We start from the raw sequence: 16477 nt of genomic DNA, 5'->3' as shown, positions 1-16477 counted from the left end.
GCCATGCCATGTCTAATCAGGGAGCACTATGTGGTCAACAGTCCCCCATACACATCCATTGTGGTGAGGCTGAGCAGTCGGCATGTGCCACCTCTGCATCCCTGGCTCAGGCACAAAATGGCTGTGTGTCTGAATTACGGTAGATTCCTGCTCCTTGGCTCCGGCTCAAGAAGGACACAGAGAAATATGAGACTTCAATTATCCAAGTTGATCTCAGTAAATAAGGTTACTATGAATACAGAGCCGCCATGGCCGCACACCTGAATACATAGGCCTCCTAATCCCAGACAAAAGCCGAAGAGTTTCCTCACTGACAAGAGAGAAGCAGGAAGAGAAGGAAGAGCTCAGAAACCTTAAGTGGCCCAATAAATGCAGATTCCTGGATAAAATATGGTGGAACCGGAAATCTACAAAGTGACAAACAGAAAAAAATATTATAATGTATCAATATACATCCAGATAATGGGAAGTCACCAGGAAAAGCTCCAATATCCCCGACCAGAAAGACCGTCACAGAGCGGGAAGGCATCATACTGGTCTACATAGGGGGCAGTATTATCTATATATATAATTGTCTAAGGGTTTTTCCGTCTGTCTGTCTGTCCTGGAAATCCCGTGTCTCTGATTGGTCGAGGCCGCCAGGCCTCGACCAATCAGAGACCGGCACAGCATCGACGTAGAAATCCCGCGTCTCTGATTGGTCGAGGCCGCCAGGCCTCGACCAATCAGCAACGGGCACAGCGACGATGATGTCATAAAGGACGTAGACATCCTGCGTCTCTGATTGGTCGAGGCCTGGCGGCCTCGACCAATCAGCAACGGGCACAGCGACGATGATGTCATAATGGTTGCCATGGCGACGATGATGTCATAAAGGTTGCCTCGACCAATCAGCGACGGGCACAGTCTGCCGCGAATTCTGGAATCATCATTGTCCATATATTACAGGGACATGCATATTCTAGAATACCCGATGCGTTAGAATCGGGCCACAATCTAGTAGTAGTTATATTCTTGTACATAGGGGCAGTATTATAGAAGTTATATTCTTGTACATAGAGGCAGTATTATAGTAGTTATATTCTTGTACATAGGGGCAGTATTATAGAAGTTATATTCTTGTACATAGAGGCAGTATTATAGTAGTTATATTCTTGTACATAGGGGGCAGTGTTACAGTAGTTATATTCTTGTACATAGAGGCAGTATTATAGTAGTTATATTCTTGTACATAGGAGCAGTATTATAGTAGTTATATTCTTGTACATAGGGGCAGTATTATAGTAGTTATATTCTTGTACATAGGGGCAGTATTATAGTAGTTATATTCCTGTACATAGGGGCAGTATTATAGTAGTTATATTCTTGTACATAGGGACAGCATTATAGTAGTTATATTCCTGTACATAGGGGCAGTATTATCTATATACATAATTGTCTAAGGGGTACTTCCGTCTGTCTGTCTGTCCTTCTGTCACGGATATTCATTGGTCGTTGCCTCGGTCTATCATGAAAATCCAAGTCGCTGATTTTGCGTCGACCAATCAGCGACGGGCACAGTCTCAGCGACGGGCACAGTCCGGAAGAAAATGGCCGCTCCATACTCCCCGCAGTCAGTGTCCCCGGCGCCCGCTTCATACTCCCCTCCGGTCACCGCTAACACAGGGTTAGTGCCGGCGGTAACACAGCTAATGTCCGGAGCTAATGTCTGGAGCTAATGTCCGGAGCTAATGTCTGGAGATAATGTCCGGAGCTAATGTCCGGAGATAAGTGACGTCAACAGTGTCCAGTGTCTGATTGGTTGCCGCCTGCTGCGAGCGACCAATCAGAAACGTGCCGTACTGTGACACACTCCGCCCGCCATTTTGGTGTGATTTTTGAATTTTTACCTCACAGCAAGTTTCTACTGCGTGGAGGCGGGCCCAGTGACGTTGCTCTTCAAGCTCCTGCCGAATTTCGTCAAAAAAATGATAATACCATTTACCAAAACTATATATATTTAGTTGTGAAGTGGTTCAGTGACATTTTCACACCAATTTTGAACTTTTGTTTGGTGTTTTCTCCATATACTGCCTATTATTCACTGACTGTTATACTGAGAGACTGCCGTTTATTAACCTCTTCTTTGCCACATTGGGTATATTGCTCTATTATTTGCCACATAAGGACATTGTCCATTATTGCCCAGCAATTTCTCTGCAATATAAACTGCCTATTTATTAATATCTGCATTCAAACACGCAAAGTTGTCGTCTGATGTCTTTCATCCCTCCCCTCATAAGCATGTTCATGGATCCTGTGTAACTGTACCTTAAATAACAAGAATTGTCAAGAGCTGGTAAGTGCAGCCATTTTTTGTTCTTTCTTACTATTATTTATTAATTGTATTATTCTTACATTTGAATAAATAAAGTATATATGGATTCTAGACTCCCGATTCTTTAGAATCGGGCTGCCATCTAGTAGTAGTTATATTCTTGTATATAGAGGCAGTATTATAGTAGTTATATTCTTGTACATAGGAGCAGTATTATAGCAGTTATATTCTTGTACATAAGGGCAGTATTATAGTATAGTATTATATTCTTGTACATAGGGGGCAGTATTATAGTAGTTATATTCTTGTATATAGGACCAGTATTATAGTAGTTATATTCTTGTATATAGGAGCAGTATTATAGTAGTTATATTCTTGTACATAGGGAGCAGTATTATAGTAGTTATATTCTTGTATATAGGACCAGTATTATAGTAGTTATATTCTTGTATATAGGAGCAGTATTATAGTAGTTATATTCTTGTACATAGGAGCAGTATTATAGCAGTTATATTCTTGTACACAGGGGCAGTATTATAGTAGGTATATTCTTGTACATAAGGGCAGTATTATAGTAGTTATATTCTTGTACATAACGGACAGTATTATAGTAGTTATATGCTTGTACATAGGGGCAGTATTATAGTAGGTATATTCTTGTACATAGGAGCAGTATTATAGTAGTTATATTCTTGTACACAGGTGCAGTAGTATAGTAGGTATATTCCTGTACATAGGGGCAGTATTGTAGTAGTTATATTCTTGTACATAGGAGCAGTATTATAGTAGTTATATTCTTGTACATAACGGACAGTATTATAGTAGTTATATGCTTGTACATAGCTATGAGGCGTCTTGGGTACATGTCCAGAGTATCTATCCTTACAATACTGTCAGACTATGCTTCCATCTTCCTGGTACGACAGCATTTCTTACATTTCTCCCCTTTGTCTGTGGACAATGCTTTTTCAGGCTGAACTTCTGTGATTGGAGGGTGTTTTCTGCCTTTTGTAGATGACATTGAGAAGTCTTTAATAGTTTTTTGACATTTGTTCCTATTGCAGGTTCGCTCTGTGGGTCAGTGACTAGGACGTGGCCTGTATGTCGGCTCCAGTCCCATCACTGATCTGGAGTACAAAGTCAGTCAATTTAGCATCCTTTTCCCATGACTGGTGGGGACGGCTTCAGGCACGCAGGTCACTATAATGACAAGTTGTGTGTGTTCGCGGCCGAAGAACAAAGCCAAGGATAGAAGGATCTTTATAGCAGGCGGAGGATTAGGGGAGTGGGAGAAAAGGAATAATTAAATGAGTTGTCCGTCCTGTAGATCTTGTTGGGGGACAGAAGTTTGCCAGACAGGTCGTACAGGAGACTAAGAGCGGGCGTATAATTACCTGGACATACAGACATGAAGGCTTTACTATGTCCACCAGGGCGATCAGTATGACCACTGATGTGTACGACACCCACCAGGACCTACGAGGGGCGCTGCAGCACATCGCCAAAAGTGCGTCCTGACTGCAAAGCCATAACACCGCTGGTATACGTCTCCCCTGCAGAGGAGTTGTCTTCTTAGCATTTGCCTACACAGCCATTGGTCCTACTCCATCCTCACCATCAGGGGCGCTATGTCGAGGTAGTAAGAGTTCAGGTCTATGTCTTAGCACCGGCTATTAATGCTGAACCCATCATTGCAGCGCAGAGATTTCTACAACCTCACGACTATACACAATGTCACTTATAGTAACGTTTCTGTTCTGTTTCTCCCCAGAAATCCCGAGGGTTCATGAATCAGGGACAAGTCGTTTTTTAGAGTTTAGATCTAAAGAACTTTGCACGATCTGTTATGTTTGGCGACTTTTTTCTGTTTAGATCCGTTACTTTAGTTTCCTTCACCTCTTCAGGAGCCGGTTTGCAGCTTTTTTAAAAAAAATTGCAATTGAAAAATCTATTTAAAAAACACATCTGGAAAGTATAACCTGGTCCAGTGAGTGAGAGGACCGGCAGACAAGGCGAAGAGGGACGGAAATGTATGGCAAGGGATTCAGTCATTTGGCACGCGCCATAAAAAGCACAAAAAGCCCTGATTTACTATAAATAATTGGATTAACAGTAGAAATGATTGAACCCCATTATGTTTTGGGTGTTTTGGGTCCCAAAGTCGTCACCTATGCGCAGGAGCGAGATCGGATAAGGTGTTGGAGCTGCTGGAGAAAGTCAGGCGCAGCGCTCTGCAGCCCTATAGAGAATGACTGGGGCGACGGGCGAACCGCTTCGCTATTCTAACGGGGATACTGGTTACCACCAATCCTGTTTTCACAGGACAACCCCTTTAATGCATTTCCCAGTTGTATTTCTTGGTGTTATAGGAGTTTTACACCATCAGAAAACCCCTTTGTTTAGATTTTTTTAAAAAAAGGGCCATACTTACCCTCCCCAGGTCCACCATCACTTCAACATCACTACAGCGAATAACGGCTGACTAGTTCAGTTGGAGCCGCTGAGCTCAGTGATTGGCTGCAGCGCTGTAGACCTGACATCGGTGCCGGACCTGGGAATGGTGAGTAAAGATTTTATGTTTTATAAAAACTAACTGCAACCGGGGTTTTACTCTTCATAAATAGCGTGGGAGGTGGCGCTACTGAATCTTCACGTCCTTGTCCAATTATTTTCTTACTGGTGTGATCCTACAGAAAATGGATATGCTCCGGCGGCTGTAATTTATGAAGGATGGATCGCCGTGCCCACCGCAGACCCCAGGATGTCAGTCACAGAGGAGAGACGCCAAGAAGCTAGCACTCGCAAATAGCAGCCTCCCTAATTGGCAGATAATGTGCATCATTGAGGACGTGGCTGCGATAAAGTGATGGGAATGAGCTGCAATACCAGACACAACCTGCAGACAGGGGGTGGCGCTCTTTATGGGGGGGAACCGCCATGTTTCTCTAATCCTGGACAACTACTTTAACGGTTTTGGATGCACAACATGGGGTCCCTTACTACAATGGTTTGGGGACTACTGAGAGGGTGACTGGGGCCAGACGGACGACTATATCGGAGAATTTCTAGCTTAAAGTGGGCATCAGAAACTCCAAATCTGTATGACTGGTCAGCGGTACTAGATGGGCGGGCCGCCAACAATCAACTGTTTAAAGGGGGATGCGGCGGTCTCTTGATGCGATCCCAGGCAGGGCCACAAGTAAAAGTATGGCACTGTGCCTGACAGACTGTGCAGGAGCCCCTTCGTATGGTGAGGAGTGAGGTGCTCAGTGTCGAACCCCCATCTTCAGTCTTAGATACAACTTTATTCTTCTGGTGTTACCGTCCCAGCACTCCAGACTGATACATTGTAACAAACCATCAGCAGACCTTGTGCTGCTGTGTTCCCCTGACACACTGTAATGGAGCCTCAGCTGTTTCCCTAATCACTGACATGAAGCAGAGAGGATACCAGAAAGTAACCCTTCACACGCCCACAGGGTTCAGTCCCACCGGCTCGGGGTGTGAGCGGCGGCACATGAGGACACGGGGACAATAGCAGGGAAGCCGTCCATTCACACAGTGCGGGGACTCCGGCCACTGACGACGGCGGACGTATTATGTGCGGGAACAATGGGGCGGGAGGAAGCCGCGCCGGCCACTGTGTGTACACTGTGCGGTCACCATGGTAACGGGCACGCTCCACGCTGACCTCTACGTGAGGCCGCCACACCGCTGACAACACAATGTCACAGACATGAGCAGGAAAGTCACAGCAGTCAGCCTGGGCCTGGCGGAGCTCAACAAGGGGTTAAAGATTCCCATTTCACCAAGATATCAGCAACTGGGAAAGCTGGGTGACCACCAGTATGGCCGCCACCAGTATGTCCGCCACCAAAGCCCCGAGGGCAAAGCCAACCCTGCCAGACAGGGGTGTGGCGATGTGCGAGATCGGTCAAGGAATCCACAGCGGTCACCCAGCTTTCCCAGGGACAGATGTAATGTGAGAAATGCCTCAGATTTTAGGAGGCTGAGGGATGTGCTTTGCCCCCAGTTGTGAGCAGAGGCCCGGGGCCTGGCAGAGAGACGACTCCATCATGGAGCAATGAGGTGTGATTAGGAGTTCTGCTCCGGAGCATTAGTCAGCGGCAGCAACTGTCACCTAACAGCCGCACAATGGCCACTAATGAGTGAGCAGCGACTTCCCTGTAATGATGAGGCTCATGTGAGGGGGAAGGGAGACACCAAATACCCAAACCCAGCCCCCGCAAAACCTCACAACACAGCTCAGCCCCCGCGGCACCTCACAACGCAGCTCAGCCCCCGCGGCACCTCACAACGCAGCTCAGCCCCCGCGGCACCTCACAACGCAGCTCAGCCCCCGCGGCACCTCACAACGCAGCTCAGCCCCCGCGGCACCTCACAACGCAGCTCAGCCCCCGCGGCACCTCACAACGCAGCTCAGCCCCCGCGACACCTCACAACGCAGCTCAGCCCCCGCGGCACCTCACAACGCAGCTCAGCCCCCGCGGTACCTCACAACGCAGCTCAGCCCCCGCGGCACCTCACAACGCAGCTCAGCCCCCCCGGCACCTCACAACGCAGCTCAGCCCCCCCGGCACCTCACAACGCAGCTCAGCCCCCGCAGCAGCTCAGCCCCCGCGGCACCTCACAACGCAGCTCAGCCCCCGCAGCACTTCAACGCAGCTCAGCCCCCGCGGCACCTCACAACGCAGCTCAGCCCCCGCGGCACCTCACAACGCAGCTCAGCCCCCGCGGCACCTCACAACGCAGCTCAGCCCCCGCGGCACCTCACAACGCAGCTCAGACACCGCAGAACCTCACAACACAGCTCAACCCCTACGGCACCTCACAACACAGCTCAACCACCGCAGAACCTCATAATACAACGCAGATGCTACGGAAGCTCATAATCAGCACTGCTCTACATCACCAATTCTGCACTGGGTCCCCCCTTTCACATTTGCTCCGGGGCCCCTCTCCTTTATGAACATCCCTTGTCCCCGTAGTCAGTGACAGACCTTCTCCTCTACCGTACACACTTGTTCCCCATGGTCAGAAATGACCCCTCTCCTCTACATATGACCCTGTTGATCATGGTCAGTGTCAGAACCTCTCCTCTACGTACCATAAGCCGCTGTTCCCTGTGGTCAGTATCGAACCGCCTCTACGTACGCACCTGTTCCCTGAGGTTGGGGTCAGACTCTCTCCTCTACATACGCACCTGTTCCCCGTGGTCAGTGTCGGACCCTCCCTACAAACGCACCTAATCCACATGGTCAGTGTCGGACCCGCCCTACATACGCACCTTTTGCCCATGGTCAGCGTTGGACCCTCTCCTCTAGATACACAACTGTTCCCTGTGGTCAGTGTCGGACCCTCTCCTCTACGGTCGCTCCTGTTCCATGTGGTCAGTGGTGGCCCCTCTACGTGCACCCCTGTTCAATGTGGTCAGTGTCGGACCCTCTCCTCTATGTACGTTCCTGTTCCCTATGGTCAGTGTCAGGTCCTCACCTCTACTTGCGCTCCTGTTCCATGTATGGTCAGTGTCGGACCCTCTCTTCTACATACGCCCTTGTTCCCCCATGATCAGTGGTGACCTCTCCTCTATGTACAGCCCTGTTCCCCCTGGTCAGTGTCGGACCCTGGATGGAGCCGAATTGGTAGCAGCAATACGTGTGGGGGGCATGTCTATCTGTGTGCCCCCTCCACAGTGGTCTATACCCTTCGCAAAACTTTATTGGTCTTGCTGGTATAGTCTATTCATGTAGACACTATATCATGTCACAAGAGCTTAGACTTTCTTTTGCATTGATATCACACATGTCATGTATGAAGTATGTTTGCACGTTAAATATAGTAAGGGGATCACTACCGTCTACATATAGCTTTTTTATTTTCTTTTGCAATGATGCTATACTTGATATGTAGTAGTTGATTTTACGTTGGTATCTAGGTGGTATATACATGGAATATAAGTGGAATAAACAGGTATTTCTCACAAAATTGGAATATCGTCAAAAAGTCAATTTATTTCAGTTCTTCAATACAAAAAAGTGAAACGCATATATTATATAGAGTCATTACAAACAGAGTGATCTATTTCACGTGTTTATTTCTGTCATTGTTGAGGATTATGCTTTACAGCCAATGAAAACCCAATAGTCATAATCTCAGTAAATTAGAATAAATAACAATAAACACCTGCAAAGGCTTCCTAAGTGTTTAAAAAGGTCCCTTAGTCTGTGTCAGTAGCTCCACAATCATGGGGAAGACTGCTGACTTGACAGATGTCCAGAAGGCAGCCATTGATACACTCCACAAGGAGGGTAAGCCACAAAAGGTCATTGCTAAAGAAGCTGGCTGTTCACAGAGTGCTGTATCCAAGTATATTAATGGAAAGTTGTGTGGAAGGAAAAAGTGTGGTAGAAAAAGGTGTACAAGAAACCGGGATAACTGCAGCCTTGAAAGGCGTATCCAGGACATGGGCTACAAGTGTTGCATTCCTTGTGTCAAGCGACTCATGACCAAAAGACAACGCCAGAAGCGCCTTACCTGGGCCAAGGAGAAAAAGAACTGGACTGTTCTCAGTGGTCCAAGGTGTTTTCAGATGAAAGTAAATTTTGCATTTCATTTGGAAATCAAGGTCCCAGAGTCTGGAGGAAGAGTAGAGAGGCCACAATCCAAGCTGCTTGAGGTCTACTGTGAAGTTTCCACAATCACTGATGGTTTGGGGATCCATGTCATCTGCTGGTGTAGGTCCACTGTGTTTTACAAGACCAAAGTCAGTGCAGCAGTCTACCAGGACATTTTAGAGCACTTCACGCTTCACTCTGCTGGTAAGCTTTTTGGAGATGGACATTTCATTCTCCAGCAGGACTTGGCCCCGGTCCACACTGCCAAAAGTACCAACACCTGGTTTACAAACAACAGTATCACTGTGCTTGATTGGCAGCAAACTCACCTGACCTTAACCCTGCAGAGAATCTATGGACTATTGTCAAGAGGAAGATGAGAGACACCAGACCCAACAATGCAGATGAGCTGAAGGCTCCTATCAAAGCAACCTGGGCTTCCATAACACCTCAGCAGTGCCACAGGCTGATCGCCTCCATGCCACACCGCATTGATGCAGTAATTAATGCAAAAGGAGCCCGACCAAGTATTGAGTGCATTTACTGAACATACATTTCAGTAGGCCAACATTTCAGATGTTAAAATCATTTTTTCAATCTGGTGTTATAAAGTATTCTAATTTACTGAGATAATGACTTTTGGGTTTTCATTGGCTGTAAGCCATAATCATCAACATTAACAGAAATAAACACGTGAAATAGGTCACTCTGTAATGACTCTATATAATATGAGATTCACTTTTTGAATTGAAGAACCGAAATAAATTAAAGTGAACCTGTTTTGACCGATATAAGATACGGCCACCGCCTTTGAGGGCAGATATACAGCATTCTATAATGCTGTAGACAAGCCCCCGGTCTGACCTGAAAGATAAGAAAAATAAGTTTTATTATACTCACCTGCTGGGCAGTCCGGTCCAATGGGTGCTGCAGGTCCGGGTCCGGTGCCTCCCATCTTCTTGCGATGCCGCTCCCCAGCATTGCGTTCCAGCGCAGGCGTACTTTGTCTGTCCTGTTGAGGGCAGTGTAAAGTACTGCAGTGCGCAGGTGCCGGGGCCTCTCTGACCTTTCCCGATGCCTGCGCACTGCAGTACTTTGCTCTTTACAAACACCCATCGGACCACCCAGCAGGTGAGTATAATAAAACTTATCTTTCAGGTCAGATCGGGGGCTCATCTACAGCATTATAGAATACTGTACATCAGCCCTGAAAGGCGGTGGCCGCATCTTATATCTGCCAAAACTGGTGACGGATTCCCTTTAACTTCTTGATGATATTCTAGTTTTGTGAGAAGCACTTGTATATAAGTATTATATAGGTGGTGCCCGCCTAACAAAAACATATCTGGTGACATCCATACATCACAGTTACCATAGCAACCCCAGTGCTCCAACACGGGAGTAAAATTATCCCGGGAACATCACATACGGCACATTATATCCGGTATGTCAGGTCAGTGCATTATAACCACAGCGCCATGTGCCCCCCTCCACAGTGCTGAACGCCAGGACAAATGCAACCCCCAAAGAGCAGTCACCCCTTCAGGAAAAACACAGAAGGGCGCACATACCGGTAGGTAGAGGAAACAGGCCCTGGGGGAGTGGTAAATAAGGGGGTCCAGAATAAAGAGAGTACAGACATTGGGGGACAGTAAAAAAGGAGGTGTAAAAAAAGGGGTTCAGACAATGGAGGGCCATAACAAGGGGGTATAAACATTAGTTGGGGGTTCTGTACTTAAAAGGGTAAAGAAGTTAGGCAGGAGGGGTGCACAGACTGCAGTGAGAGGGCACATATACTGGGTGATGGGGTACCGACAGAGGGGGAGGACGTGGCAATACCAGGGCACAGACATCATTATTATATCCCATGATGAGAACGTTATAAATCCACATAACAATCATCACGATGACGGTAGCTTTAGACGACGCAGAGACCGCGGGGGAGGGGCGCCTACCTGAGCAGGTACACCGCTCTCTCGATGTCATTCAGATCCTCGTCCACCGTCAGACGTTCAATCTCTTCAGGACTCTGTAAAAAAATGGCAACAGGTTGGTGAAAATGACATCACCTCTCCCCGCATCCTGATATACTATATTATGTAACTGGAGGTTATAAAGAAGCCGAAGCCCCCGGGGCAAGCACCCCCACTCATGTACGGTTACATCTTGTAATGGGTGCAGCCCCGTAGAGGCCGTACACTGACATTATGTGACGTCAGATCAGACAGCAGGTGGCAGCTCTCTGCTGTACAGCGATGATGTCAGAGGAGGGCGATTACATCATACCACAATGACCAGCAGATGACGGAGGCAGAGACCACCTAAATCAACCGGGCTGCATATAAATGATAGAGAAACGCCGACAGATGTTACCCCCAATCTGGGGAGGTCATGATATACCTGAGGCCGACACTAGGGTCTGGGACCCCAATAACAGGACTCTCAATAGCCCAAATGCCACGATGTCAGTGTCTGATGACATCACAAGTCATTGGACGAGAGAAATAAATCCAATATTATAGTGGAGTACGGAGGACAGAAGTGGAAGAGAGAGGAATAAGGGGAATGATGCAAGTGGACCCTCATATATGGAGAATAAGGGGGATGATATGTGGGGACTCCCAAACATTGGCAATATGGGGGATGATACGTGGGGACCCCCATACATGGAGGATGATACGTGGGAACCCCCATACATGGGGAATAAGGAGGATGATACGTGGGGACCCCCATACATGGGGAATAAGGAGGATGATACGTGGGGACCCCCATACATGGAGAATAAGGAGGATGATACGTGGGGACCCCCATACATGGAGAATAAGGAGGATGATACGTGGGGACCCCCATACATGGAGAATAAGGAGGATGATACGTGGGGACCCCCATACATGGAGAATAAGGAGGATGATACGTGGGGACCCCCATACATGGAGAATAAGGAGGATGATACGTGGGCACCCCTATACATGGAGAATAAGGGGGATGATACGTGGGCACCCCTATACATGGAGAATAAGGGGGATGATACGTGGGGACCCCCATACATGGAGAATAAGGAGGATGATACGTGGGCACCCCTATACATGGAGAATAAGGGGGATGATACATGGGGACCCCCATACATGGAGAATAAGGAGGATGATACGTGGGGACCCCCATACATGGAGAATAAGGGGGATGATACGTGGGCACCCCCATACATGGAGAATAAGGGGGATGATACATGGGGACCCCCATACATGGAGAATAAGGGGGATGATACGTGGGCACCCCCATACATGGAGAATAAGGAGGATGATACGTGGGGACCCCCATACATGGGGAATAAGGAGGATGATACGTGGGGACCCCCATACATGGAGAATAAGGAGGATGATACGTGGGGACCCCCATACATGGAGAATAAGGAGGATGATACGTGGGGACCCCCATACATGGAGAATAAGGAGGATAATACGTGGGGACCCCCATACATGGAGAATAAGGAGGATGATACGTGGGGACCCCCATACATGGAGAATAAGGAGGATGATACGTGGGGACCCCCATACATGGAGAATAAGGAGGATGATACGTGGGGACCCCCATACATGGAGAATAAGGAGGATGATACGTGGGGACCCCCATACATGGAGAATAAGGAGGATGATACGTGGGGACCCCCATACATGGAGAATAAGGAGGATGATACGTGGGGACCCCCATACATGGAGAATAAGGAGGATGATACGTGGGGACCCCCATACATGGAGAATAAGGAGGATGATACGTGGGGACCCCCATACATGGAGAATAAGGAGGATGATACGTGGGGACCCCCATACATGGAGAATAAGGAGGATGATACGTGGGGACCCCCATACATGGAGAATAAGGAGGATGATACGTGGGGACCCCCATACATGGAGAATAAGGAGGATGATACGTGGGGACCCCCATACATGGAGAATAAGGAGGATGATACGTGGGCACCCCCATACATGGAGAATAAGGAGGATGATACGTGGGCACCCCCATACATGGAGAATAAGGGGGATGATACGTGGGCACCCCCATACATGGAGAATAAGGAGGATGATACGTGGGGACCCCCATACATGGGGAATAAGGAGGATGATACGTGGGCACCCCCATACATGGAGAATAAGGAGGATGATACGTGGGGACCCCCATACATGGAGAATAAGGAGGATGATACGTGGGCACCCCCATACATGGAGAATAAGGGGGATGATACGTGGGCACCCCTATACATGGAGAATAAGGGGGATGATACGTGGGGACCCCCATACATGGAGAATAAGGAGGATGATACGTGGGGACCCCCATACATGGAGAATAAGGGGGATGATACGTGGGCACCCCCATACATGGAGAATAAGGGGGATGATACGTGGGGACCCCCATACATGGGGAATAAGGAGGATGATACGTGGGGACCCCCATACATGGAGAATAAGGAGGATGATACGTGGGGACCCCCATACATGGAGAATAAGGAGGATGATACGTGGGGACCCCCATACATGGAGAATAAGGAGGATGATACGTGGGGACCCCCATACATGGAGAATAAGGAGGATGATACGTGGGGACCCCCATACATGGAGAATAAGGAGGATGATACGTGGGCACCCCCATACATGGAGAATAAGGGGGATGATACGTGGGCACCCCCATACATGGAGAATAAGGAGGATGATACGTGGGGACCCCCATACATGGGGAATAAGGAGGATGATACGTGGGCACCCCCATACATGGAGAATAAGGAGGATGATACGTGGGGACCCCCATACATGGAGAATAAGGAGGATGATACGTGGGCACCCCCATACATGGAGAATAAGGGGGATGATACGTGGGCACCCCCATACATGGAGAATAAGGGGGATGATACGTGGGCACCCCCATACATGGAGAATAAGGGGGATGATACATGGGGACCCCCATACATGGAGAATAAGGGGGATGATACGTGGACCCCCATGCATGAGGAATGAGGGGGAAGTGGCAATGGGGACCCTCATGTGATATCGGGGTGTAATGAAATCAGTGGGTGCCATCTTTGGGGGTCTCCCAGTTCTCCTCACACCACAGACGTGTCGCCCCCTCCCAGGGGTTCCGGGGCCCCGGTGACGTCACGTGTCGGGGTGCGGGCGCTGACGTCACGGTACCTTCAGACTGCGGCGCACCGGCCGCTCGATGATCGCCAGCTCCTGCAGGTCCTCGATGTACCCGAACAGGCTGAGCTCCATGCTGGACCGGATCAGGCGGCCGCTGCTCCCCGCATCCTGCACCGGAGCTTCACATGGCAGCCGGAGATCCTGAGTGCGGGGGCGGCGGCGGGGGAGGACCGGGGCGGAGTCTGCGATCACCGGGGACGCTGGGACCGGACCCGGGGGATGAGTGGGGCTCGCGGAGCAGCCGGTACTGGGAGCCGCGGGGGCGCTGACACCGGAGCTCTACCGAGGCGGGAGATTACGGGGCACGGCGGAGCTGCAGGCTGCCCGACACCGGGGGCTCATGGTGTCACAGACTCCAGGACGTGCGCGGTGTCCGGGCTGTGAGGAGGCGGCTGCGAGCAGTGCGGCGGCCGGTCTCCATAGTAACGGAGCGCTGTGACGTCACTGCCCAGACCTGGCCACTAATCGGTCATGTGACCACACACCACAAATTCGGGTCACGTGTCTTGACGCCACAAATACAGTCACGTGTCCTCACTTCACAAATTCGGGTCATGTGTCCTCACACCACAATTATGCGTCCACGTTCAGGATTGCATCAGGATTTGGTCAGGATTCTATGCAGGTAAAATAGAGGTCACTGGCAGGTCACCTGCGCTGTCCTTGCATTGTTTCTGCAATGTAAGGACATGCTGCGTTCTGAAAAGACGTGCCGCATGTCCGTTTCCGTGGGTATGCCGCATGCGTCTTTTAACCCCTTTACCCCCAAGGGTGGTTTGCACGTTAATGACCGGGCCAATTTTTACAATTCTGACCACTGTCCCTTTATGAGGTTATAACTCTGGAACGCTTCAATGGATCCTGGTGATTCTGACATTGTTTTCTCGTGACATATTGTACTTCATGACAATGGTAAAAATTATTTGATAGTACCTGCGTTTATTTGTGAAAAAAATGGAAATTTGGCGAAAATTATGAATATTTCGCAATTTTCCAACTTTGAATTTTTATGCAATTAAATCACAGAGATATGTCACACAAAATACTTAATAAATAACATTTCCCACATGTCTACTTTACATCAGCACAATTTTGGAAACAAAATTTTTTTTTGTTAGGGAGTTATAAGGGTTAAAAGTTGACCAGCAATTTCTCATTTCTACAACACCATTTTATTTTAGGGACCACATCTCATTTGAAGTCATTTTGAGGGGTCTATATGATAGAAAATACCCAAGTGTGACACCATTCTAAAAACTACACCCCTCAAGGTGCTCAAGACCATATTCAAGAAGTTTATTAACCCTTCTGGTGCTTCACAGGAATTTTTTGAATGTTTAAATAAAAATGAACATTTAACTTTTTTTCACAAAAAATTTAATTCAGCTCCAATTTGTTTTATTTTACCAAGGGTAACAGGAGAAAATGGACCCCAAACATTGTTGTACAATTTGTCCTGAGTATGCCAATACCCCACATGTGGGGGTAAACCACTGTTTGGGCGCATGGCAGAGCTCGGAAGCGAAGGAGTGCCATTTGACTTTCAATGCAAAATTGACTGGAATTGAGATGGGACGCCATGTTTCGTTTGGAGAGCCCCTGATGTGGCTAAACATTGAAACCCCCCACAAGTGACACCATTTTGGAAAGTAGACCCCCTAAGGAACTTATCTAGAGGTGTGGTGAGCACTTTGACCCACCAAGTGCTTCACAGAAGTTTATAATGTAGAACCGTAAAAATAAAAAATCATATTTTTTCACAAAAATTATCTTTTCGCCCCCAATTTTTTATTTTCCCAAGGGTAAGAGAAGAAATTGGACCCCAAAAGTTGTTGTACAATTTGTCCTGAGTACACTGATAGCCCATATGTGGGGGTAAACCACTGTTTGGGCGGATGGGAGAGCTCGGAAGGGAAGGAGCGCCGTTTGACTTTTCAATGCAAAATTGACAGGAATTGAGATGGGACCTCATGTTGCGTTTGAAGAGCCACTGATGTGCCTAAACATTGAAACCCCCCACAAGTGACACCATTTTGGAAAGTAGACCCCCTAAGGAACTTATCTAGAGGTGTGGTGAGCACTTTGACCCACCAAGTGCTTCACAGAAGTTTATAATGTAGAACCGTAAAAATAAAAAATAATTTTTGTGAAAAAATATGATCTTTTTGCCCCCAATTTTTTATTTTCCCAAGGGTAAGAGAAGAAATTGGACCCCAAAAGTTGTTGTACAATTTGTCCTGAGTACGCTGATACCCCATATGTGGGGGTAAACCACTGTTTGGGTGGATGGGAGAGCTCGGAAGGGAATGAGCGCCGTTTGACTTTTCAAAGCAAAA

At 48.0% G+C, this 16477-nt stretch overlaps 1 protein-coding gene across 4 annotated transcripts in view; it reads right to left on the bottom strand.

Annotated features, from left to right (window-relative positions):
• The window catches only part of PPP4R4 (protein phosphatase 4 regulatory subunit 4), a 128119-nt gene extending 113560 nt beyond the window's left edge, over nucleotides 1–14559 (bottom strand). Inside the window, exons 1-2 of one of the 4 annotated variants that reach the window (XM_069737275.1) lie at nucleotides 14133–14559; nucleotides 10908–10981 (exon numbers count right to left, since the gene is read on the bottom strand). In XM_069737275.1, the coding sequence (XP_069593376.1) occupies nucleotides 10908–10981; nucleotides 14133–14213 (155 nt within the window). In that variant the 5' untranslated portion in view covers nucleotides 14214–14559. The remainder of the gene's footprint in view (nucleotides 1–10907; nucleotides 10982–14132) is intronic. The other 3 variants (XM_069737293.1, XM_069737283.1, XM_069737267.1) reach the window with 3 other exon arrangements.
• Between the last annotated feature and the right edge of the window lie 1918 nt (nucleotides 14560–16477).

The sequence above is a fragment of the Ranitomeya imitator genome, chromosome 1 (assembly GCF_032444005.1).
Source record: "Ranitomeya imitator isolate aRanImi1 chromosome 1, aRanImi1.pri, whole genome shotgun sequence".
NCBI lineage: Eukaryota > Metazoa > Chordata > Amphibia > Anura > Dendrobatidae > Ranitomeya > Ranitomeya imitator.
The sequence above is the reverse complement of the archived record's forward strand: the minus strand, read 5'-3'. Positions and strand labels throughout refer to the sequence as shown.